The sequence below is a fragment of the Artemia franciscana genome, chromosome 9, assembly GCF_032884065.1.
Source record: "Artemia franciscana chromosome 9, ASM3288406v1, whole genome shotgun sequence".
Taxonomy (NCBI): Eukaryota; Metazoa; Arthropoda; class Branchiopoda; order Anostraca; family Artemiidae; genus Artemia; species Artemia franciscana.
In genome coordinates, this window is record NC_088871.1 from 18057751 (window position 1) to 18082324 (window position 24574).

At 36.7% G+C, this 24574-nt stretch overlaps 1 protein-coding gene across 5 annotated transcripts in view; it reads right to left on the reverse strand.

The window, feature by feature from the left end:
* Positions 1–326: 326 nt before the first annotated feature.
* The window catches only part of LOC136031086 (tRNA (guanine-N(7)-)-methyltransferase non-catalytic subunit wuho-like), a 118490-nt gene continuing 94242 nt past the window's right edge, over positions 327–24574 (reverse strand). For 3 of the 5 annotated variants that reach the window (XM_065710361.1, XM_065710359.1, XM_065710360.1), the window contains exons 2-4: positions 12769–13482; positions 10425–10657; positions 327–569 (exon numbers count right to left, since the gene is read on the reverse strand). In XM_065710361.1, the coding sequence (XP_065566433.1) occupies positions 406–569; positions 10425–10657; positions 12769–13466 (1095 nt within the window). In that variant the 5' untranslated portion in view covers positions 13467–13482 and the 3' untranslated portion in view covers positions 327–405. Of the gene's footprint in view, positions 570–10424; positions 10658–12768; positions 13483–21637; positions 21765–21851; positions 21871–24574 lie in introns of those variants that run through there. The other 2 variants (XM_065710362.1, XM_065710358.1) reach the window with 2 other exon arrangements.

Below are 24574 nucleotides of genomic sequence, written 5' to 3' on the forward strand. Positions count from 1 at the left end.
TCTCAGTTTTTGCTATGCTCATTAACTATTTTAAGCGTATTGAACCCGGGCTAGTAAAGAGCAAACAACGGCCCATCGTAGCCAAAATAAAAAAACGGGTTTTTGAAGAAACTTCTGATAAATAGAAACATATTGAGTCTATCGAATCAAGTTCAGGGTCGATGATAGTCGTGATGGTCCTCTGGCCAAATACAACTCTAATGCCTACTATGCATCAAAATGTACAAATTTGTAGATATTCCATATAAAATCCCTTAGATATTGGAATCAAACGGGTTTTGGTTTCTCAGAAGCCAACATCTGCAGCAGTAAAAAATAACAAAAAACATATTTCCAAACGTTCTTGATGTAACGACGCATGGGGTAAACAGAAAGTAAAAAATGTCAGGATCTTTTTTATTCCTACTAGCTTAACCTAAAAACTTTTGCGTCACTCTCAGATTCAGAATTTTGGCATTCCTTCCTTTTCTGGCCGAGTCTTTCATCTTTTCTTAGTTTGTACTCGCCTTCGTTATCGATTCGTTTGTGATAAAATTCTGAGAAATCCTTGTAAACCATTTGAGCAGTTTCTGAAAAAAAGGATCAAATGAAACATTACAGGATGTGAACTTCTGGCAAGCATGTATAAAGTTTTAAGAGCTAGGGAAATTCTGTAATTGTTGGATTCGAAGGAAGTTTTTATGCTGTAGCCTGCCATTGTGCATGCTCGTATAGCATCTCCTGGATACTTACCTTAGCCGATACCATAATTCATGCCTGAAACCGGTGGTTGTTTTTTAACATTCATACGATTTTAAAGTATGGTGATAGTAAGTTTTGGTTTCTTCACCAGGGAAATAATTTTTGAGGGATTTTTTTTAGCGATTCGACTCAAAGGAATTCGCAAAGAAGTTTAGAGATAATCGCAGGTACATATGAACATTCTGATTATTTTATACCAGTCTCTCTATTTCTGGCCAGTCACTCCCATAATTTAGGAGTTACATGCGCCTCTGAAAATGCCCTAGTGGATAAAGATTTCACATAACTTGTCCAAAATTCGTATTGCTGAGGTTGGTACACTGGCGATCCTTCCTCCTCCATTTCAGCCCCTCTGAAGCTTTTCTCTTGGCTGTTCCAAGAAACTCCCGACGGTTTCGAGTCAATCCTTTATGAACTGGATTAAGGTCCATGTATTGAGTTAAGAGATATTTAGGAGCACTCACTTTTAGAAAACGTGACATATACGCCCTTTACGTTTCAAAAACACGTCGAGTGCTCGAAAATCGAGTGAGATATTATACCAACACTCAATTTTTCTCAATCAAGGCTATTGATTTGCTATCATATTGTCACTAGAAAACACCTCTGAAGTTATGGGTGTTTTTCTGGCTCTTTGATTAAAGTCGATTAAACTCCCCTCTCTTGAAGGCTTTACTGATTCTAGGTGGGAGCAAAGGTGGAAGCTAAGCTTGCAAATTGCCACGGCGGTGGTGGCGTTGCAAGCAAGGATGCTCCCCCCTTCCGTCCCTAGGCAGTAGAGCAAACCCGCCAGCACACCTCATAGCGGTGAGAGGGTGTAAACGTCACCTAGCTTCACGCCAAGCGAAGTGACGGCCAACGTGCTCCGGGTGACCCGTAGGACTGGGGCCCCTGCGGTTAATCATACCCAAGAAACATCCAGAATTATGTTGAATATGTCTAATATGAGAGCGAATTTGGCTACGGCATTCCCGGCATTAAGCGATGCGTCGAGGCTGGCGACCTCGTCGAAAAGTGAGCTAGCTACCATACTATCAAGGAGACATGGCCTGAATATCGGCTGCTGGAACCTCTGTCCCATCAAATGTTCACGAACGCAAGCCTTCGTAGCTGAAGAATTTTATTTATATAACCTGGACATACTCTGTGTTTCAGAGACAAGATTAAATGGACAAACGACACTTGACCTAATAGCCCCTTCGGGTAAAAAGGCCATACTATTCAATTCTGGCCCAATGGATGGATCCGGCCTCGCAGGAGTGGGAATAATCATGACACCCAAGATCGCATCGGGACTCCTTGACTATGAAGCAGTGTCTGACAGAATTGTGATGGCCCGTTTAAAAGGTCAGAGTAATAACCTGACAATACTATCTGTATATGCCCCTATTCGTGACGCCCCTGACCACTTGAAAGACAAATTCTATGCTGACCTCCAACTGACTGTGAATAAAATTCCTCGTAAGGACATCCTCGTGATCGGTGGTGACTTCAATGCCAGGATTGGCACGAGATTAAACGATTCTGAATGGGCCATTGGCAACCACGGGTTGGGCGACCGGTGCATTAACGGAGTTAGACTTCTCATGTTTGCTATGCTGAATAATCTCAGTGTGGATAATACATGGTTTAAACACAAACCTTGCCACACTTACACTTGGAGATCCCGAGATGGTAGAACCCGCGCCCAAATTGACTATTTACTCGTTTCTCGTCACTGGAAATCAATGATTAAAGACTCGAGAGTATACAGAGGGCGGACACTGGATCAAAAAGTGGATCCGACCAATTGTTACTAAAATCAAAAGTTAGATTCAGACTCAGCTCCAAAAAAGTATTTGCACCTAGACGCATCCTAGACACAACGAAACTCAAACTCCCTGAAATCAAAGAGACCTTTATGCTCGAACTTACAAACCGTTTCACGGCGTTGCAAGATAATGACCGAGAATTTAAGACCAATCAAGCAATTTCTGAGACCGAGACAAGTGCCATGACCGAGCAAGAAAATTTTAACCCATCACTAAATATAGAAAAGCGCTGGATCAAGTTCCGAAATCAAGTGAAAGAGGCAGCTACAGAAATTCTCGGAGTAAGGGACAAAAAACCCAAAAGATGGATTTCTCAGAAGACAATAGAACTCTCTTTAAGGAAGAAACAAATTACTGATAAACACTCTGCTTCTTTTAAAGCACTCCGCCAAGAATGTCACAAATCTGCTAAGGCAGACAAACAAGCATATTGGTCTAATGTAGCCTGTGAAATGGAAAAAGCTGCTGCATGCAATGATTCACGGAAACTCTACCAGCTCCTAGGAGAATCAACCAGGAAAAAGAAGCAAAGATCTACCCCCACGCTACTTAGTAAGGACAACAAGCTTCTCACGAGCAAAGAAGATCGCATCGAACGATGGCGTGCTCACTTCCAGGAGCTTCTTCACCCATCAGAAAATGACCACAGCCAACCCATTCCATTCCACAGCAGTTCTGAGTCACCATTCGTGTATGAGGATTGCAGTATCGCCCCTCCAAGCAGAGAAGAAATTATTCATGCCGTAAAACTATTAAAAAATGATAAAAGCCCTGGCATTGACGAATTACCAGCTGAACTTCTCAAGGCCCTTCCAGAAGCGGCTATCGACGAGCTCCACAACTTACTCGCGGATGTCTGGGTCAAAAAATACATTCCTGAAGAGTGGAGGACCTCTATAATAATTCCTGTATTTAAGAAAGGGGATCGAGCCGATTTTAAAAATTATAGAGGAATTTCCCTGATACCCATTTCTGCAAAAGTTTTCACAATAATAGTATTAAATAGGTTCAGAAATATTAGAAATGATCGGACGAGGCAAAATCAAGCAGGATTCAGACCTGGTATGGGATACTGCAATCACATTTTTAGCATGAGACAGATCCTGGAACAATGTTTTATACACCAGCAAGAAACAATACATGTCCTTATCGACTTTGTAACGGCTTTTGATTCGGTAAAGAGAATTGCCATCTGGGATGCAATGAGGGATGATGGAGTGCCCGAAAAGATAGTCCGTCTAATTAAGGCGTATTACGTGGGAACGAGGGCATTTATAAGAGCTGACGGAGAAATCTCAAAAGAAATATCAATTGACAAAGGAGTGCGACAGGGTTGTGCCTTATCGCCTATTTTATTTAGCTTTGTCATTGACCAGATCATGAAGACTCTTGACAAATACAAAGGTGTGACAATCAGTCCAGCACTATCAATAACAGACCTTGATTACGCTGATGATGTGGATATCTTGGCTGAGTCGATAATAGAAGCACAGCTCATGATAGACGACATAAGATCAGCCAATCGAAAACAAAATCGATGCGCACCTCTGGGCTAGATGAAACTCCAATCACATTGAATGGCATCCCAATCGAGGACGTCCAGAATTTCAAATATCTAGGTTCCCTAATAAATCCCAAGGGCGAAGCTCTAAGCGAAATACAAAGCCGCATCTCCGCAGCCTGGGCAGCATTCATCCAGCTTCGGAAGTGCCTCTGGCTACGAAATGAAATCTCCCTTCGAACAAAGATCCGGATATATAACGCTTTGGTCCTCTCTGTGCTTCTTTATGGTTGCGAAACGTGGCCCCTCAGAGCTGGGGAAGCTAATAACCTGAATGTCTTCCACCACAAGTGTTTTCGCTGTATTCTTGGCCTGCGTCTCTCTGACCGCGTCCGTAACGACGTCATCAGAAGAAGATGTGGTGATATACCACTTGTCTCTGATGTTGTCAAAGCGAGACGTCTACGATGGTTCGGGCATACACTGCGCCGACCGGATGACTCGTTCAGCAAACAGTGCTTGAAATGCCAACCCCTTGCGCACTGGAAGAAGAAGCCTGGAGGACAAAAAAACATGGTTATCAACAGTTAAAGCCAACCTCGAGCCAGTGGAAGGTTTCAAGAAGCACGGGCACCGATGGAATAGACAATGGATCCAGTTGATCGAGCCAATCGCACTTGAAAGAGAGCAATGGAGAGACGCATGTCGACAAATTCTGGATGCCACGATGGGCCTGGACAAGGCTCGAACGTGACCCAAGTACAAGTAAGATTATGTCTTAATTTCGATATTTACAAGCGATCCCTATGCGCTTTCTTCTGCCATGACACTATAAGCAGCCTAGTAGCCTTACCTAAGCAGCCTTGTCACTGGAAATCACCTCAAAGATTGTGAATGTCATGCTGATTCTTTGATAAAGGTCAATTGTGCTTTAATTTTGGTATTTACTAGCGATATCTACACGCCTTCTTCCCCTTTCGCCATACTACGAACGGCTTAGGAAGAAAGTATACTGATACTCAATGTTTTTCAATCAAGTTTATCAATCTGCTACCCACATTATCGTTGGAAAATACCTATAAAGTTGTGGCTGTCATGATGATTCTTTGATAAAGGTCTACTGTGCTTTATTTGCACAATAGTGATCTCTTATACGACAGGTTTTTCTGTAGTGATATTACAAGCAGCCTAATGAGAGATTATAATAAACCAAATTTGTTCGATTAAGTTATCGATCTGCTATCCAAATTGTTAATGAAAAACGCCTCAAACGTTGGGGCGGTCACACTGATTTGCTCTTAAAAGTCAGTTGCACTTTAATTTTGTTGATTTTTCTAATCTCGTCTTTCCATGTTTTACATTCCATGCGCACGCGTTTGAACTGCCACATCCTGAGAGGCACATTGTAGAGCGGGAGTTTGGGTAATTTTTCTAGTTTCTGGCGCTAGTGCCTGTTCCTCGACGAGAACGAAAAGTGAATGCTATTAATGTCCTATCTAGATCATTGGAAAACGCCTCTAACGATACAAGTTTCTGACGTACTAGCAATATTTCGTAGAAACTCTTTTCGAAGCTTTGATGTGAAGCTGAGATTGTATTCATGCCATATAAAGAAAGGCTGATAAGCTGTATTAGAAGTACGGTCATGTCAAGGGAAAAAAAAATTGAAAATTGGATCTCCCATCAGATGCGCTACACGGGGTTGTTTGTGTGTGATTTCTTTCTTTCTCGGAAATGAGCTTAAACAAAGGAAAACTGACAAGATAGAAAATTCTTATTTACTGAAGATAGATATAGACAAGATAGAAGATAGACAAGATAGAAAAATAAAACAGCAAACAACGCTATATAGCAAAATCACGAAGTTAACTATAAAACTTAAACAAAAATAAACCATACTTTTCTTACTTTTGCAATACACCACTTCTGCCAAAAAGGCAGGTCTTTTTATCTTTCTTTTTTAACTCACCTATGAAAGAAAGAAAGTTTATTTGAGCCCTACGGCCATACACAACATGATTTAATAATACAACACTGCACAGAACACACACTCAATATAAAACAATACTTATTTTCATTCACTCGGGCTCGACTGAGCAAATAAAACTTACCTAGCTTGGCGATTTTATAATCGATAAGATTAAAAACAATGGGATCAATAAGGGTAAAAACAAAAGCAAAATGTGCTTACTTTAAGAACCGATGTTTTTTATTGCGTGCCTTCTTGCGTGGCAAGCATATGTGCTTACTCCGGCCACTACAGTATTCACTTTTGTTTTAAATATGTGGTTAATCAATGAAATCAAATAAATTTAGATCACTGAGCAAAATCAAATTAAAAAAAAACAAAGCTTGTTTTGAATTTATCTAGATCTACCAGGTATCATCACACTGTCATAAGCGCTAGTAGTTCTAACTTTCTATTAAGCCCGTATTAAAATACCAAACTTTTCTCTCTAATCAGTTTCCCATTCTCTTAGCTGTCATGAGGAGGTTTGGAATTTCGGAGGTCAAATGGAGGTTTTCTTTGCACAATGTAAAGGAAAACGTAGCTATTGTTACAAATATTAAAGACAGTTGCGCAAAATACTTTCATCAATGTAGAAGTCTACTCTAAATAGACACCTCTTACGTCTATCAGTTTTTTTAGATGGCACGGGATAGTTTTTTTTGTCTTTTTTTTTAGACAAAAATTAAAGTTCCTCTTTTATCAGCTTTGCGTTCTCTTTGATTGAAAGCTTGACAAGCAGAGGACAACAACAAAAAATTACTCGAGAGAACGAACGCATCCAATTCACATAAATTAAGAACTGAGGAAGCAAGATTTTAAATTTCAACCTCCTTAGAGATATGTAATCATTAAGAGAATTTTAACAAGAGGCTAGACTGGTAGGAAAAAAAGAAAGAGAAAATTCAAATAAAAGAATTCTTTAAAAAATTTTAGAAAAAAAAGAATTTTGATATTTCAGGAAGGGGACAGGTAAAACGGGCCGGGAGACACCTCATCTTCATGTATGTACCTATTATTAAATCCTGGCGATGACTAATTTTTTACATAATATAGAAGCTCTTTGCATCAATATTTCAAAACGTATGCTATCGTGGCAATCTATTCTAGACCAAAAATAGTACTAAAAAATAATCTTGAAACAAAACGATAAAGCACTAGATCATCAGGAGTCCGGACATCAAGCTATAAACACTTTATTGTCAATAAGTCTTCAGCAAACAACTTTCATTATGAACAATTTTCAATGAATGATGAAATACTGTTCAATGCTGGATAAAAAAAATCGACGGGAAAAAAGCTTTCAGTAAAGAAAAAAGAACAAAGAGGTAATTTAATGCAAAGATTATAAAGGCTGTCCAAATTCAACCTTGCAATGTTATGTAATGAAGACCGATAACACAAAGATAGCAGTAGCTGGGACCAACACCGCGTTGGTTAAACTTCTAGATTGTATTTTGTCAAATCTTGAAGAACCAAGGACATCCAAAATAAAAACATTTTTTGCCGGTCAAATCCACCTCAGGTCTATTCATACCTGAAAACCGCAATTTTCTCTAGGTTGCCTCCAAATTAGAAGTTTTCAGGGCAGTATTAAATATTTGGCAGCGTTGCCACGTTGAACCGTGGAAATAAATTCGCAAAACTCATGACATAAATTCGTCAATGTTTTCGTCCGTAAAAATCCACACATTACCAATCTGTCGATTCCCAAAACAAATTTGGCATCCGCTTCAACAAAAAGCTGCATATGGAGGTCGTCTTCATTAAAAACTTGCTTTAAAAGTATTTGATACAAACCAATGCAGAATCAAGAATGATCAATGAGTTTTAGTTTTCACCCCTCTTCAAACTTAATTTAAACCTCCCTTTACTGTCATGATAAGGCATTTCTAATCTATTCTTTACTAGCCATTTTTAGGTCGGGATCCTGCATACTTTCAGCGCTAAAAATATTTGAAACGAAAGAATTTGAACTGTATTACCCTTCTCCTTAGCTATCTTTAAGTGTACCATCATTGGAGGGTTACAAAAGCATTATATTAGCCTTCACGACGTGGGTCGTCAAGGTCATTAGACGACAGACAGCACGGGTTTCTTCTAAAGCATTAGAAAAGGCCTCCTAAGGTGTCTTTCCCCGTTTGTTTCCAAATTTATGTTTTGTTTCCTGTGGTTGCTGTTTACCTGCTTGTCTGCTGTCTATTCACGACATAAATTCGTAATTTTAAAAAATCTTTAAATCCCTAATAAGTAAAGCTACTTATTGGTTACATCTCAATTTATGCGCTATGGATGAGAGAATTTCAATTGGAAAATTTAAAAAGAAGGGAAAGGGATATACTTATTGATTGTAGTTCAATAATGCACCAGTATAAAAATGCACCAGAAAAATTATGATTTTAACTATGTTGAGGTGTCACTGCTTTAGACATTTTAACAATAAACACTTTCTATTTGCATTTCTAACAGTTTTACTGTTTTTTAAAGTGACTTTCTAAAAACAAACTTTATCAAATCTACAAAGCCTCAGAAAGAAACCATCCAATTTATTCCAAAAGTAAGGGCAAGATGCAGCTGAAAATGCATTATTGTAATAAACCATTAGCTGCATTACGCTTTCTCTCCTCAAGTCATAAACATCTGCTGTATTGGGGTAATGGTAACTTAAAAACCAGAAAGAAAAACTTCAAGCCTGTAACAAAGTTTCTGAGTCTTGAGAATCATTGCTGCTGACGGTACTTTCAAATAGAAAAAAATTCTATTTGACTGTTTTCACATTCTGCTCTAACCTACATTCATTGAAACAGTTTTTTTTGCCAAAGAATATACTTCAAATTAAAAGAAGGGCAGATACAGCGGTATCTTAGTACCATGGGAACAATCCCATGGTACTAAAGCTGATTTCCACCTCGCAAAATGTACCTGCCTCTATGAAACATGCTATTCCGGTTGAAAATATCCCATACTACATCGTTTCCCCGTGACCATTTGAACAAACTCAGAGACAGTTAGCAGGGTTGTTGTGAACAATCCCATGGTACTAAAGCTGATTCCCACCTCGCAAAATGTACCTGCCTCTATGAAACATGCTATTCCGGTTGAGAATATCCCATACTACATTATTTTCATGTGACCATTTGAACAGACTCAGAGACAGTTAGCAGGGTTGTTGTGAACAATCCCATGGTACTAAAGCTGATTTCCACCTCGCAAAATGTACCTGCCTCTATGAAACATGTTATTCCGGTTGAAAATATCCCATACTACATCGTTTCCCCGTGACCATTTGAACAGACGCAGAGACAGTTAGCAGGGTTGTTGTGAACAATCCCATGGTACTAAAGCTGATTTCCACCTCGCAAAATGTACCCGCCCCTATGAAACATGTTATTCCGGTTGAAAATATCCCATACCACATCGTTTCCCCGTGACCAGTTGAACAGACTCAGAGACATTTAGCAGGGTTGTTGTGAACAATCCCATGGTACTAAAGCTGATTTCCACCTCGCAAAATGTACCCGCCCCTATGAAACATGTTATTCCGGTTGAAAATATCCCATACTACATCGTTTCCCCGTGACCAGTTGAACAGACTCAGAGACAGTTAGCAGGGTTGTTGTGAACAATCCCATGGTACTAAAGCTGATTTCCACCTCGCAAAATGTACCCGCCCCTATGAAACATGTTATTCCGGTTGAAAATATCCCATACTACATCGTTTCCCCGTGACCAGTTGAACAGACTCAGAGACAGTTAGCAGGGTTGTTGTGAACAATCCCATGGTACTAAAGCTGATTTCCACCTCGCAAAATGTACCCGCCCCTATGAAACATGCTATTCCGGTTGAGAATATCCCATACTACATCGTTTCCCCGTGACCATTTGAACAGACTCAGAGACAGTTAGCAGGGTTGTTGTGAACAATCCCATGGTACTAAAGCTGATTCCCACCTCGCAAAATGTACCTGCCTCTATGAAACATGCTATTCCGGTTGAGAATATCCCATACTACATTATTTTCATTGACCATTTGAACAGACTCAGAGACAGTTAGCAGGGTTGTTGTGAACAATCCCATGGTACTAAAGCTGATTTCCACCTTGCAAAATGTACCTGCCTCTATGAAACATGTTATTCCGGTTGAAAATATCCCATATTACATCGTTTTTCCGCGACCATTTTACCAATGCACCTGAGCTTCCCATTAAAGACACAAAATTAATTTGTATTAGGTGACCTTGTATGTTAAATTTTTTCGAATTTTCGCATGTTTAAATTTTGAAACCAATGATTTCACTATTAAAACCAACTTTAGAAAATATCTAGTAATTTAGTATTTTGTTTTATAAATAACATTGCTTACCTCTTAGCCTGGGAACTAGGTCACTTTGCAAAACCAACTCACACTCTTCTAGCTTTCCATCTATATACTTGTATTGCAACAAAGGTTTTTCCGCATGTAAAGTCAAAAGCAGAACTGAATCTGTTGTTTTTAGAACTTTGGCAACCTTGCTTGGAATCTCAGAATGGCACAACAGTTGAGCTTGGGCTGATTTATCGGTGACTTCACAGGAATACAATAGAAGCGCATTTGGACTTCAAAGAAAATTAGATAATTAAATGTCACATAAAGTATTGAAAAAAACAATCAATGCTAAAAGAAAAATCAATTTCTAGAAACATAAATTCCTATATTTCAATTCTAGAAAATAATAAAGGTTAATTGAACTCCAGGCTCTTTTCCATGATATCACTCTTTAATGTATTCCATTATAATACTTGTATAAAAAGGAGGTCTCTTACTTATAACTTTTCAGATTTTTGTCCCTAAATTTTCTCTTAGGGACTACAAAACCTCATTTGCAGCAATGAGATAAATTCTCAATCCTACAAAACTGTCGTAATCCATTTATATTTCTCCACTAAGTCTTTTATCTTCTAGAAAAAAAAAATACAAATCAGCAATTACAAGGACAAATTCATGTTCCAAAGATAATAGATTACTATTTATTTAATTGAAAGTCCTTAGAAAATACTCACCAACAGGGGTGGATTTTCACTGATATTTTGGCTGTTTTTCTTTCTTCTACTAATAAATCATGAACTCGTTCTTTTTTTCTGTTGAATATTAGTAGCAGTAGCAGTACAATAACTTATTCTAAATCCACATTCAAAATCACCAAGTCTTTTATCTTCTAGAGAAAAAAAAATACAAAACACGGCAATTAAAAGGACAAATTCATGTTCTAAAAATAATAGGTTACTATTTATTTAATCGGAAGTCCTTAGAAAATACACACCTACAGGAATACATTTTCACTGGTATTTTGGCTGTTTTTCTTTCTTCTACTAATAAATCATGAACTCGTTCTTTTTTTTTTTTTTTTTGTTGAATATTAGTAGCAGTAGCAGTCCAATAACTGATTATAAACCCACATACAAAATCACTAAGTCTTTTGTCTTCTAGAAAAAAAAATTAAAAAAACATGGCAATTAAAAGGACAGATTCATGTTCTAAACATAATAGATTACTATTTATTTAATTGAAAGTCCTTAGAAAATACACACCAAAGGGGTGCATTTTCACTGGTATTTTGGCTGTTTTTCTTTCTTCTACTAATAAATCAAGAACTCGTTCTTTTTTTTTTTTTTTTTTTGTTGAATATTACTAGCAGTAGCAGTCCAATAACTGATTATAAACCCACATACAAAATCACTAAGTCTTTTATCTTCTAGAAAAAAAAACGAAACATGGCAATTAAAAGGACAAATTCATGTTCTAAAGATAATATATTACTATTTATTTAATTGAAAGTCCTTAGAAAATACACACCTACAGAGGTGGATTTTCACTGGTATTTTGGCTGTTTTCCTTTTTTCTACTAATAAATCAGGAACTTGTTCTTTTTTCTGTTGAATATTAGTAGCAGTAACAGTACAATAACTGATTATAAATCAACATACAAAATTCATTCAGCAATACATCCAAAAATAAGTTGACAAGAGTATTCTAACAAACAAGGAAAACTATGCCTCTGGTGCCTAGGCCCGATGGAGTGTTGCCGCAACTCTGACCTACTGTTCACAGTTGTAGAGCAATATATGCAACTATATTTCATGGGTTATTAATTTGTTTGCCCCCTTATCACGTTTGAGGATGATTTACGATTATTCTATCTTATTTTTTGTAAGGTACACCAATTCATAAAATCAACACTTAAAATCGAAAAAGTCATAGAATGAATTTTACTTCAGGAAAACAAATGTTAACTTCAGTCCTTGGAAGAACAAGACCTGTCTATCCGTATTGCAAAACAAGTGCTACTTTGTTTAAAAAAAAGTTACATCTAGAACGTCAAGGATATTGATGCGCAGTGACATCTTTAGAAATTATTTCTTAATAACAATATTACAACGTTTTACTAAGAGTGGGTTAAATTGAAAGTTGTTCAGTAATGCATAGACTAGGATGTTGTGGTCAGTAAGGTCAAAATCTTTCTGGAGGTCAACTCAGTCAAGGTTTTTTGAACTCTCGACCCTGAGGTTGCGATTTGTATGATCTGTCGACTGAGATAGCTGGCCTCTCTTTGTCAGTTTTATACTTTGGTGTACATTTTTAGAATAAACAGATTTCATATAAATCAGTTTTCTGAGAAAAAGTTTATAGAAATGGCCAAATATTATACAGAATGCACATATTTGCTTACTTCTCAGATACTATTAGCAGCATTCCTCCAGTAACTAACAGTGATTTGATTACAACCTTTTCAGAAGACTTCTCAACTATTTGCGAACAATCGATTGTAAATAAACACTTGCAACTTTTTATATTCCATATTTTAACAGTTCCATCTCCTGACCCACTTGCAAAAACATCATGTTCTTCAGATAGCATTACTAAAGATGTCACAAATTCACGATGACCTAAGCAGAAGCCATGAATATTATAAGAGTTTGGAAAATGTGATACTCGAATCTTCTCATCCCTATCAGCAGTAAGAATATACTTATTATCCTTGGTGAAGCAAACATCAAAAAGGATTGATGTATGCCCTAAAAGAAGTTTTGACTCTGAGCCTGATATTACGTAGACATCACCAGCTTTGTCAATAACTATGGCAGATGAATCGACGAATATAATCTTTGAAGGTTTTTTAGGCAAAGTGTGAAAAAATAACTGTGACAATTCTTCAGATATTTCAAATCCGAAAACATTTTTGTTGTCATAGTAAATGCATAGCCGTTTCAGGTCACTAGAAACTCCTACTATAGAAGGAATCGAAGGTTTTTCAGTTGATAGACTCAGTGATATTTCAGAACTAATAGTAACTTCTGGTAAATTTAAGCTAAGATGAACCACTGATGATTTTGTGACCGCCACTGCATAATCCCTGTTCACTTCCATATTTGATCAAGCCAGCCTAAAAAATAGAGAAATAAAAGCAACAGGATAGGTGAAAATCAATCAAGCTCATTGACAACAGAGTATACAAGTCAAAATATTTACTCTTTAACGAAAATACGCACAGTGAGATTAATGCATTCAAATCTTGAATTTAAAATGAACCTTATAAGTAATAGTAAAAACCCCCCTATTATTCGGTCCACCATAAGGTAAAGTAATGACCAATGACATTTGTGATTATTTTTAGAAGACTTATCTTAGGGAGTGGCAGAAAAATAAGAGCAATAATACTCTTGCCTTGCTGATTTCTTGATAAAGAAAGGAGTTATACCTAGCTGTTATACTCTAGGTGATACAAACATTACCTATGTAACTAGGATCATCCATCTAGGTAGATATTATGTATCTGGGGTATATTATGCATGTTAGTAGGGCTGAACAAGGAAGTTTATAAGTCTTCCTTAGGTTGAAAAATTACTAGTAATATAATTCTAGTTAGTCACCTTATGTTCAAAAAGTGAAAGGTATCAGTCATAGTGGTATTTATCTCTGTAGATGCACCTGACAAGAGACGTTATTTTGTCATATACATGCCAGTTATTTTTTCCTATATGTAGGATAATGTGTGATCTTATGAATTTTTAACTTTATTGTTAACTTGAATTATTAAGACTGAAATAGTAATATCTTTACAATATAGGAATATACAAAGTAACTATAATGTCCAATCATCACGACACCCATAAAATAAGTTTGTTCTTTGAATTTTAAAATTTAACAGTTTTTCAGCCTGAATTGTTACTCTTTTAGGAGCCCTGTTCATCCAATTTTGAGCACAATTCGTTTCATTTTTTTTTAGTCTAAAGTTTGTTTTACGAAATCTAAGTTTTTTCAAAAATATTTTATTTATTTCTAACCTGTTAAACACTAAAAAGGGGATACCATGGATGAAAACTGATTTTGCGGCTGTGTTTCAAAATATGTTTAGACAGAGCTATTACTGGGTCGGCTATTTTACATTTGCGAATTAATGCTGAATCCGGGTCCAAAGGGACAATTGAAGTAAATATTTTGTGAATTCGAAATAAACTGTACAAAGTTTACCTTTATCTGTTTGTGAGAAAGTCGTCCAAAACGGGGCTGTGCATAGAAAATGTGGGTAGTGCTATCGAATTATTCAGTTTAGCGAGGAGTATTTGGTTGAAACGTTTTTTTTTGGACAACTGAAGCATAAGCCGCACCAAACTTTTTTCAAGGTGGGAAATCAGCTGCAAAGGGTTTGCTTTAGGTATGGCCCAACTGGAAGACCAAGATAAACAAGTTATTCAACTGGCTTTACTAAAGAACATCCCAGCTGGACTGACGGAGTAGGATCCGAATTACTCCAATTAAATAGAAGAGCCTCATCTTTTTAAGAGTTAAGCTCCAACCCCAGTTTAGAATATTCACTCTCAAGCATGCTGAATTTTCTTCAATACATTGTATTGAGCTGCTAAGATTAAAGACATCATCCGCCTAACAGACATGTGCCATGGTCGTTGCCGCCTCAATGCATGAAAATAAGAATTTTGATTCAGCATCTATGACACAGTTGTTAAAAAGAGTAGGCGAAGTGGTAAACCTTGACAAGTACTTTTATAAGCAGAAGCAAAACTATTCAGATCATTAGGTAGGCTACAATAAAGCCTGGTCCATGGAACACATGTTAGATCAGATGAACTGGAGAACGGTAACCGAAGTGAACTAGTAATTTTAATGCACGATTTAAGCCACGAATTTAAGTTTCTCAAGGTGCAAATTACAGAGTGGTGAACACCTTTTTTTGCCATGTGAAGGGGCATGGCTTTGTACACCAATTAAATAAAAAAATCAAGTTTTTTTTAACTAAAAGTAAGGAGCGACATTAAAACTTAAAACGAACAGAAATTACTCCGTGTATGAAAGGGGCTTTTCCTTCCTCAACTCTTTCTCTCAATTCTACTTTATAAAACAGTAAATAACTTTTATTTTTAGCCTTTATTCTTACTCTTTTAAGAATAAAATATATTGGAAAGACAATGGTTGGCCTAGATCAGATATTTTGAATAATATTCGGCTCTATGCAAAACCTCTTTTCACAATTAAGCTAGCTCATCATTGTGCAGGCATTGTTGATCCGTATTCCTTTACAGTTTCTGCATCATCTAATTCCATTTGGAAATCTCTTGTTGCCCCAAACACCACATCTTCGAATACTCTCAAGGTCCTGACATCCCCCTATCTGACTGGAAAATACATTTTCGAATGAATTTGCCACACTAGATTCAATTTTTGAGTTTAAATATGAATCCGAACTTGATGAACTTCTATCAGTTTACTTGGAGTCTCACTACATTGTTACAATGCAAGCATTAATAATGGTAGTCTTCAAGTTTAAACCGAAAGTTTCGTTTAGTATAGATACTATTAGTGGACTACATGTTATCCATGGAACCCCTTTGCTCATGTCACACCTAAGATTGCTCATGTAGATGATTTTTGATACTTTTACAATGCCATCATCTTTTTCCATTTGTAATGTCACTACTAACCTCAAGAAAGCTAAATCTAACGTTCAGTGTTTGACCTATAGGCCTACAACAATCTCAACTACATTCTGTAAACTTTTAGAGCTGCTTTTTGTTGATGAATTAAAGGAGAAATGTAGTGTTCCTCCTTTCCAGTTTGGTTTTCAGAATAAAATCGGGTGTGCAATACACTTATTGTTGCAGCTTATGTCCTAATGGAAGCTGAACTGGCCCAAAAAAGCATCGTTCTAGCAGTACATGGTGATAAGCATACATTTAACTCATCAAACAGTTCGTGGTAACGAACTGTAGTAAGGAGCGACCTGACTCAATAGTAACCAAAACTCTAAAAAACGGAATTTTGATACCAATAGTTACATCAAAAGAATCACATTTTAATGTTGATTTTAAATATATAAATTTTATCAAGTTTAGTCTTACCCACCAAAAGTTACGAGCCTGAAAAAAATTTGCCTTATTTTAGAAAATAGGGGGAAACACTCCCTAAAAGTCATATCATCACACCATGAGATTCAGCATATCAGAGAACCCTACTGTTAAAGTTTCAAGCTCCTATCTCCGAAAATGTGGAATTTTGTATTTTTTGCCAGAAGCCAGATCACAGATGTGTGTTTTTATAACATTATCTTTGTCCAAATAGGACAAATTAACCTGCTAAGTTGAAAAAGAGTTTGGCTTCAAAAAAAGAAGATTAAAATACGGTAACAGTTTTGTCATGACAACATCACAAAATAATGGTTCTTATGAAAGATCTTGCAGCTGTCCTGGGCCCTACCCTGTTCAATATATACGTAAGCTAGCCCTTATCGCCAGTAACAAAACCACTCTCTATGCGGATGATTCAAAACTGAAAATGATTCAAAACCAATACCCCTTCTGCCTGCCAATCCCTCCAAACTGATCTCAACCACACGTGCTCCTGGGTCAAAAGATGGTTCCTGGAATTCAACACTGAAAAATGCAAGGTCATACACTTTGGACACAATAACCCCCAGCAACAATACCTGATGACCCAAAACCCTGGGAGTCACCACATACTGGAGTATGTTCAGGAGGAGAGAGACCTTGGAGTTATGGTAGACTCCCATTTGAAATTCAGCTCCCACTCACAGAAGATCTCAGCCAATGCTAGCAGAGCCCTAGGCATCATTAAACACAGCATTAACAGCAGAAGTAGACATGTAATCACCAAGCTCTACAAAGGACTGGTAAGACCATGTTTGAAGGTGGGGACCATCCTGGCCACCCCTTGATTCAAAAGGACAAGGTAGTGCTTGAGTAAATCCAACAAAGGGCCACTAAGCTGATTACCAGTATGGAAAACAAGCCCTATAGTGAATGGCTGAGGGAACTCAACCTCCCCTCCTTAGTCTACAGGTGGAAACGTGGGGATATGATCCAGGCACACAAACTCCTCTCTACCAATCAAGAAAATGAGCTCCTATAGATTGACCCCTCCCAAATAACACGAGGACACCCAAAACAAATCTGCAAACTTCATGCAAGGACTGGAGCAAGATGCAGCTTCTTCTCAAGCTGGATTGTGAACCTCTGGAACAACCTCAAGGAGAGCACTGTTTCTGCTGAATCAACAGATATGTTCAAACGCCGTCTGGATGCTGAGTGGAGTGACAAACCGTGGAGATTTGACTGGGATGCACCAGAATTTAATCAACCATGTATGCAACTGTCATCACAAGGAGTGATTCAACAGGATCAAAAGTCCTTATTTCACTCCAAGCTGTGATTTAAGGTAAAGCTATTTTACATCCACACCTGGAATTTGAAATGACCCTGGCATCTCCCCAGAAAAAAGTGAATCTTAAAGCACTCAAGAGTATCCAAAGACAAGCAACCAAACTCATCCCAGCTTTGCAAGACAAGCTGTATGAGGAATACCTTGTGTCCCTCAAACTCCCTACTCTAGTCTATCAAAGGAAGAGAGGAGATGCAATCACTACTCAGAAACTGCTCAAAAACCACCTCTCAAGTCAAGTTTTCTCCTCATCCCTTGAAAGTACAAGAAGAGGTCACACAAAGAAGCTACAAGTTCCCTGCTGCCATCAATATGAGCACTGGCACTTCTTCTTTGTACACCCTGTTCTTCACCGGAACAGTCTCTTCAAAGCAATCATCCAGTCCCAAACCATAGATACGTTCAAGAAAGGAGTTGGTTATGATTGTGCCAATACAAAGTGCAGGCTAACCTGGAATACCAAACCATAATCATGTCACACCACCAGCAAGATGTCTTACAGGAGGCTCATCACCACATTATCTTGCTGGACATACAATTTAAGGTTACACATTTTGCATGCAGCTTTGTTATACTTACCCCCACCCCCCTAATGTGCAAACATATAGCCCAAAGTATATGTTTTCTAATTTATAGTTAGGCCAGTCCATGTAGGCCTACCTGTGAAATGAATCAATTGTGACAAAAAAAAAACCGGAAAAAGAAGTTACAGGTGGCATAATGCATCAAGAAATACATCATTTTGGCCATATATTTCCAGATTAGGATGTTGGGGGTAAAATATAGCAAGACTGCATGCAAAATGTGTTAACTATGATATTCTGCCTATTATAAAGTAAGAATTGTTTTCTTAATATGTTTCCTTATTTCCAAGTACCTATCAACACAATTACCTATTTGCATATTAGGGGAGGGAGTAGAACTATAATGGGCTGCATGCAACAGTAAAATTCTAGTTTAGTTACTTTTTGCTATCTTGGAAAATGATTAGGTTAGGAAAAATAAAACTTTCAGGGATAAGTATATAGACTATCCTGAGTAATAGATCATACAAAATCAAAAGGAATGGAAAGAAAGTGGAGAAAGCATTAAAATATGAGCTAAAGAGGTGTGAAGTGGCCATGGATAAAATTGCAGAGGATCTGGAGGATGCACCTAGAGGGCATAATAGTAAAATATTGTACTGGCATGTTAATAAATTGAGAGGGAGTAGTCAATCCAGACTCATCCCAGTTAAAGATAAGAACAGGACCACAATTAGTAAAAAGGAAAGAGTTAAAGAGAGATGGGCAGAACATTTTGAGAATGTGCTAAACTAAGATAGAGTTGCAGGAAAATACATATAGAGAAAGATAAAAAAGTTTGTGATACATTGGATATGAAAGAAGATTTCTTTTGTGAGAAAGAATTAACAACAGTATTAAAATGATTAAAAAATAATAAGGCTACAAGTGCTGATAGTGTGGTAAATGAGTTTCTTACATATGGTGGCAAGTTACTGAAGAGCATGAATATAATTTTTTGAAAAAGAAAAAGTACCTAACAACTTTAGGAAAACCTTAAGTATACCACCATATAAGAAAGAGGATAAGAGTGAGTGTGGTAATTATTGAGGCAATAGCCTAGTCTCTGTAGATAGCAAATTACTTGGTAATATGATGCTTTTTAGACTGAGAGATGCTGCAGACAAAGTTTTAAGAGAAGAACATTGCAGTTTTAGAGAAGGTAGAGGATGCGTTGACCAAATTTTCACTCTTGGGTTAATAATGGAGAAGTGCCTGAGTTGTCAAACACCTTCAGTCCACAGTTTTATATATTACAGGCAAGCATTCAATTCTGTTGATAGAAGAGCTTTAGAAAAGGTCTTATCCTTGTATGGTATAGGCCTACTAGACAAATACATTAAAGTGATTATTGCTATGTACAAGAATAACACTGCTGAGCTTAATGTAGGAAATGAGGTTAGCAGCTGGTTTTGTATTAAATCAGGAGTTAAGCAGGGTTGTGTTCTATCCCCCTTTATATGGATAATTTTGATAGATTTAGTTTTAAGGAGCACAGGAAAGGCAATGGGAGACCACATAATTAAATGGGGCAGAAAAGCTCACCTGGACTTAAATTATACTGATGATTTAAGCATCCTATATGAAAGTGCAAGTAAAATGAATGAACTTTAGACATTTTGTAAGTTGGTACTAGAATAGGTTTAAAAAAAAATATTAACAAGACTAAGTCACTAAGGCTAGGAATAAGTGAAGATGAAAAGGTGATGTTAGGTAACAAAAAGATTGATCAGATGGGCAGCTTCACTTACCTTGGTAGTATTATTAGTAAAGACAGTGGGAGCAGTGAAGATATTAAAAGTAGAATAGTGAAGGCTCAGGGTGTTTTGTCACAGCTAAAAAAAAGTTTGGAAAAACAGGAGGATAAGTCTTCAAACCAAGATTAGAATATTAGGAGCTACAGTAATGACAGTAGTTAAATATGGCTCAGAAGCATGGATGCTCTGAACAACAGATGGAGAATGGCTAGATGTTTCCCAGAGAAATCACCTACAGATTGTTCTGGGTACCCAGCTGGCTGCATTTCAAAAGTAGGCTGTAACAAAAATTTTGTTCATTTTTGCTTTCTAGGGCTATAATGAAAGAAAGGTAGAGAAGCCTAGGTCACATTGTGCAGATGAAGCATGACAAATTGCCCTTTTTGGCCAACCTTTTAGGGCTGAACAGAAAGCAGGTCATTCACAGTTGGGGTGGGAGGATGTCATAAAGGAAATGGGAACTTCCTGGGAGGATTTAAAAAGGAAGGATTTCAATAGATTGAGATGGAAGAGGAGCATGTGTAGCTGTATCATGTGTGCATGTGTAGTAGTAGTAGTAGTAGAAATAATCTATGAACTAGAGTATGACCTGGAAAGGTACTTTGAAGCAACTATCTCTACTCCTTCTCCCTCTATAGGGTAATGACCTTTGAAGACCTTTAAAAATATCTGTGTTATGAAATCAAAACCTTGCAAAATAGAACTTTTGCTTAAATGAAACACAAGAAAATGGTTTTCAGATTCACAGCTTTGCTTAATCCTAATTTATAAGGTTTTGAAGATCTACAAATATATTTTCTAATTCAGAAAAAAATCACTGATATGGCTGAAAATTCTAGGCCTACTCAGATAAAAGGAATTGTATTTTTGGAACTACAACCCAAAAAAGATGAACTGATCACTGAAAATTAAGGTAACATGTTGTTTTGTCAAAAGTTCAATAGATAGACTATAGACCTGTCAAGTAGACAAACTTTTTAGAATTAGAAATCAGAAGAGAGTAACCTGAGAGCATGGCAATAACTTCCCAAAGTATGTTTTTGGCCCTGGATTCATTAGCCTACTTAAAGTTTCAATTTCCTAACCTAACCCCTTTCCAAGATAGCAAAAAGTAGCTAAATTAGAATTTTATCCATGCAAGATGTATTTGCCACAACTATTGGGCATATTATAAAGTAAGAATTACTTTTCTTAGCATGTTTCCTTTTCAATAGCCTCTAATGTAGACCTTTACCCTTAACCCCCTCAAATGAAAAAAAACATATAACCCTATATTTGCCATATGTTCTCCCACTACATAGGCTATCTCCTTTTTCAGCCTATATACCTTTAAATTGACTAAACTGTGACAAAACAAAACTGAAAAAACAAGAGTGAAGGTGGGGAGTATATGAAAAATATATAATTTGGGCTATTTAATTGAACACTATGGTAATAGAGTTTAAAGTACAGAAGGGCTGAATGCAAAGTGTGTTAGCTAGGCCTATAAGTATTCTGGATATTATGAAGTAAGATTTGTTTTCATAACATGTTTCCTTCTCGAAAGCCTTTAATATAGATCCTCATCCGAATAAACCCAGGAGAAGTAAAATACAAAACAGTGCTAGGAGTTATTCTCTGTTAAGTGAATAAAATGTCACATATTTTAATTTTAAATTTTGCTTTATTTGACGCAATGTTGGAAGAAGACAGCTTTGGAAAAACGGCCCTAAGTTTAAATAAAAAGCCAAAACAAGCCCCACCCGCTCAGCATAAAAAAATATAAGGCCTTTTTTCGCGTCAACCAAAGAGACTGTTTGAGCTCAACCACTCGGTGTGGTTGAGCTCAACCGCTGTTTTTGCGTGAAACAGTGACAAACCAGGTTGTCATGAAAAGTGATTTTGCGTGAAACAATTGTCTGGTTGAACTCTAATTTAACCAGAACTGTCATCAATTACTATTCTTACTAGATGCTTCAAGATGTGTTGCATCTTTGTCAGAACTTTTTACATTTCAGCCTTACCCTATAGGGCCATGGATAAATTTTCAGGTCAAACTCTAGTTTGGCTACTGTTTGCTATCTTAGAAATGGGTTAAGTCAGGAAAATAGAACTTCCAATAATGAATCCAAAGCAAAAAATACGTAAAATTCTAGTTTAGCTAATTTTCATTATCTTGGAAAGGGAATAGGTTACAAGAATGAAACTCAGTAATTAATCCAGGGTCAAAAACACTCTGGGAAGGTGCTGCCAGGCTTCTATGTCAACCCTTTTCTGATTTCTAAGTCTTAGATAATTGCTTACTCAAAAGGTCTATACTTATACTATTGAAATTTTGACAAAACAAGATTTACCTTAATTTTTAATTATCAGTTTCTTTTACTCTGGCTTTAGCTCTTAAAATGCAATTCCTTTTATTTAAGTAGCATTTTAAGCCATATCAATATTTTTTTTTCAAAATTTAGGAAATGTCTTTGCATATCTTTAAAACCTTATAAAGTGGATTGAGGAAAGCTGTGAAACAGTTTCTTTGTACTCCATCTAAGCAGACCTTCCCAGAACATACTTTAGCCTTTAGACCCATCCCTGAAAGTTTTTTTTTCATTCTCACCCCCTGGTGCTCTTTTACACATTGTATAAATTGTGAAGAAATGCCTGCCCCCTTGCTAAGAGTCTTAGAAGTATCTTATATCAAAATACACCTGATACAGTTTAATTTTTTAGAGATGACACAGAATAGCATTAAAGCTGAGTATTTGCTTTGCAAGAAATGTGTCCCTTCTGTTGTAAAGCATTTTGGATAGACACTAATCTAACCATGGATGTATTGCTGTTGCAAATGGTTTTGCTTAAAATGGTTTGGAAAACAAATAGCAAATGTAAATTTGCTTTTTTATCATTATTTAAGACTAGAATATAACAAAGCTATGCAATCACATTGCTTGTTGTATCTTAAGTAAATACAATCCCTGATGGAGTTTTGTTGATACCTGTCTTAAAATTAATTTGTCTAAATAAAATATATTGTTTATGGGACAGTAGAGAAAATGGCAACAACCATGAATTGAGTTTTTTTCAATATTTCTTTTTTCAAATAATAGTTCTCTGGTCACATTTGTGTTCCTTGCTAAGTTGTTGGCACTCTGGTTTGGGAATCCTTTGTCCAAGGGGTACAGGTTTAATTCCTGGCATTGCTAGTTTATTTGGTTTTACCAGCTAAGTATTCACCATGCTAGTTTGCATCTTAAGTAAAGCAATCCCTGCTGGAGCTTTGTTGACACCTGCCTTACAATAACTTGTCTAAGTAAAATACAATGTGTATTGAAGATTAGTGAAAATGGCTGCAAATCCATCTTGTTTTTTTTTCAATATTTTTTTTTTTTAATAGTTGTTTTACTCTGGTCGTAATAATGTTCTTGGCTAAGTGGAAAGCACTCTTAGTAAGAAATCATTTGTCCATGGGGTACAGGTTTGATTCCGAGTATTGTCTGTTTATTTTATTTAAATGGGGGTCAGTGATGTTACACAGATCTAAACCAGCTCTAAATAGGCAAATGGAGAAATATGCAAAAGGTAAGCAGGGAGGGTGTACAAAAGCACAAGATTTCTGGCCCCCAGCCCTTAATTGCAATTCTTGGCCAAAGGGTCACAAAGTGGAAATTAGCACTGCCAGTTTAGACCTTGATGTGTCAGTGCTGCCATATTTACTTACTTGCATATTGGTGTTGAGTTTGCCCACATTTTATCTTCATTACTATCTAAAATCATTTAGACATTCAGCAAACTGTCTTAAACCACAATTAGTATTGAATAGTTTTTGGGCCTTACTGACTTTTCCTTTATAGCAAAGGTTTATTGTTGTGTATAATGTAGATATTTTAAAGTAATCAATCATTAAGAAGTCCCTTTTAGTTTTATCAAGTTTTTGAGTAATAAACCTTTTTAATTACCTTAAAATATTTATTCAGGTCCTTTACTATTGGCTGCCCTTTATATTACAATAATGATTGAAATATATTGTGGTAACTAAAAATTTGGATAATCCAACCTATTTTACCATCTTAAGGTTGTTTACAAAGGTGTATGAAATATTTAAGTACTGACTTAGCTACAGAAAACTTCTAGATATAATAAAATGTAAGCAAGATGGCTCTTACTTTGACCATATCTATGGAAGCACTAATGAGAGAGTGGGTCATTTGATGCATTTGTAGGATTGAGTGAGATGAGAAATGAAGTGTAGGTTTGATGAGAGATGGCTGGTGAATGTGATGAGGGATGAATGTTTTGCAAGATTTTAAAATTTTGGACAATTTCTCATGTTGACAGTAGAGTGCAGAAGTAAAATTTTATAATTTTTCTTCTTTGTTTCTGTTATGTTAGACAATGTTGAATATTCTAAAGTGAAGTTTCTTTTTTGTTTGGAATTGTGATGGCCCTAGGGCTTTAGTGCAATACAAATTACTAATGTTTATTCACTTTCTTT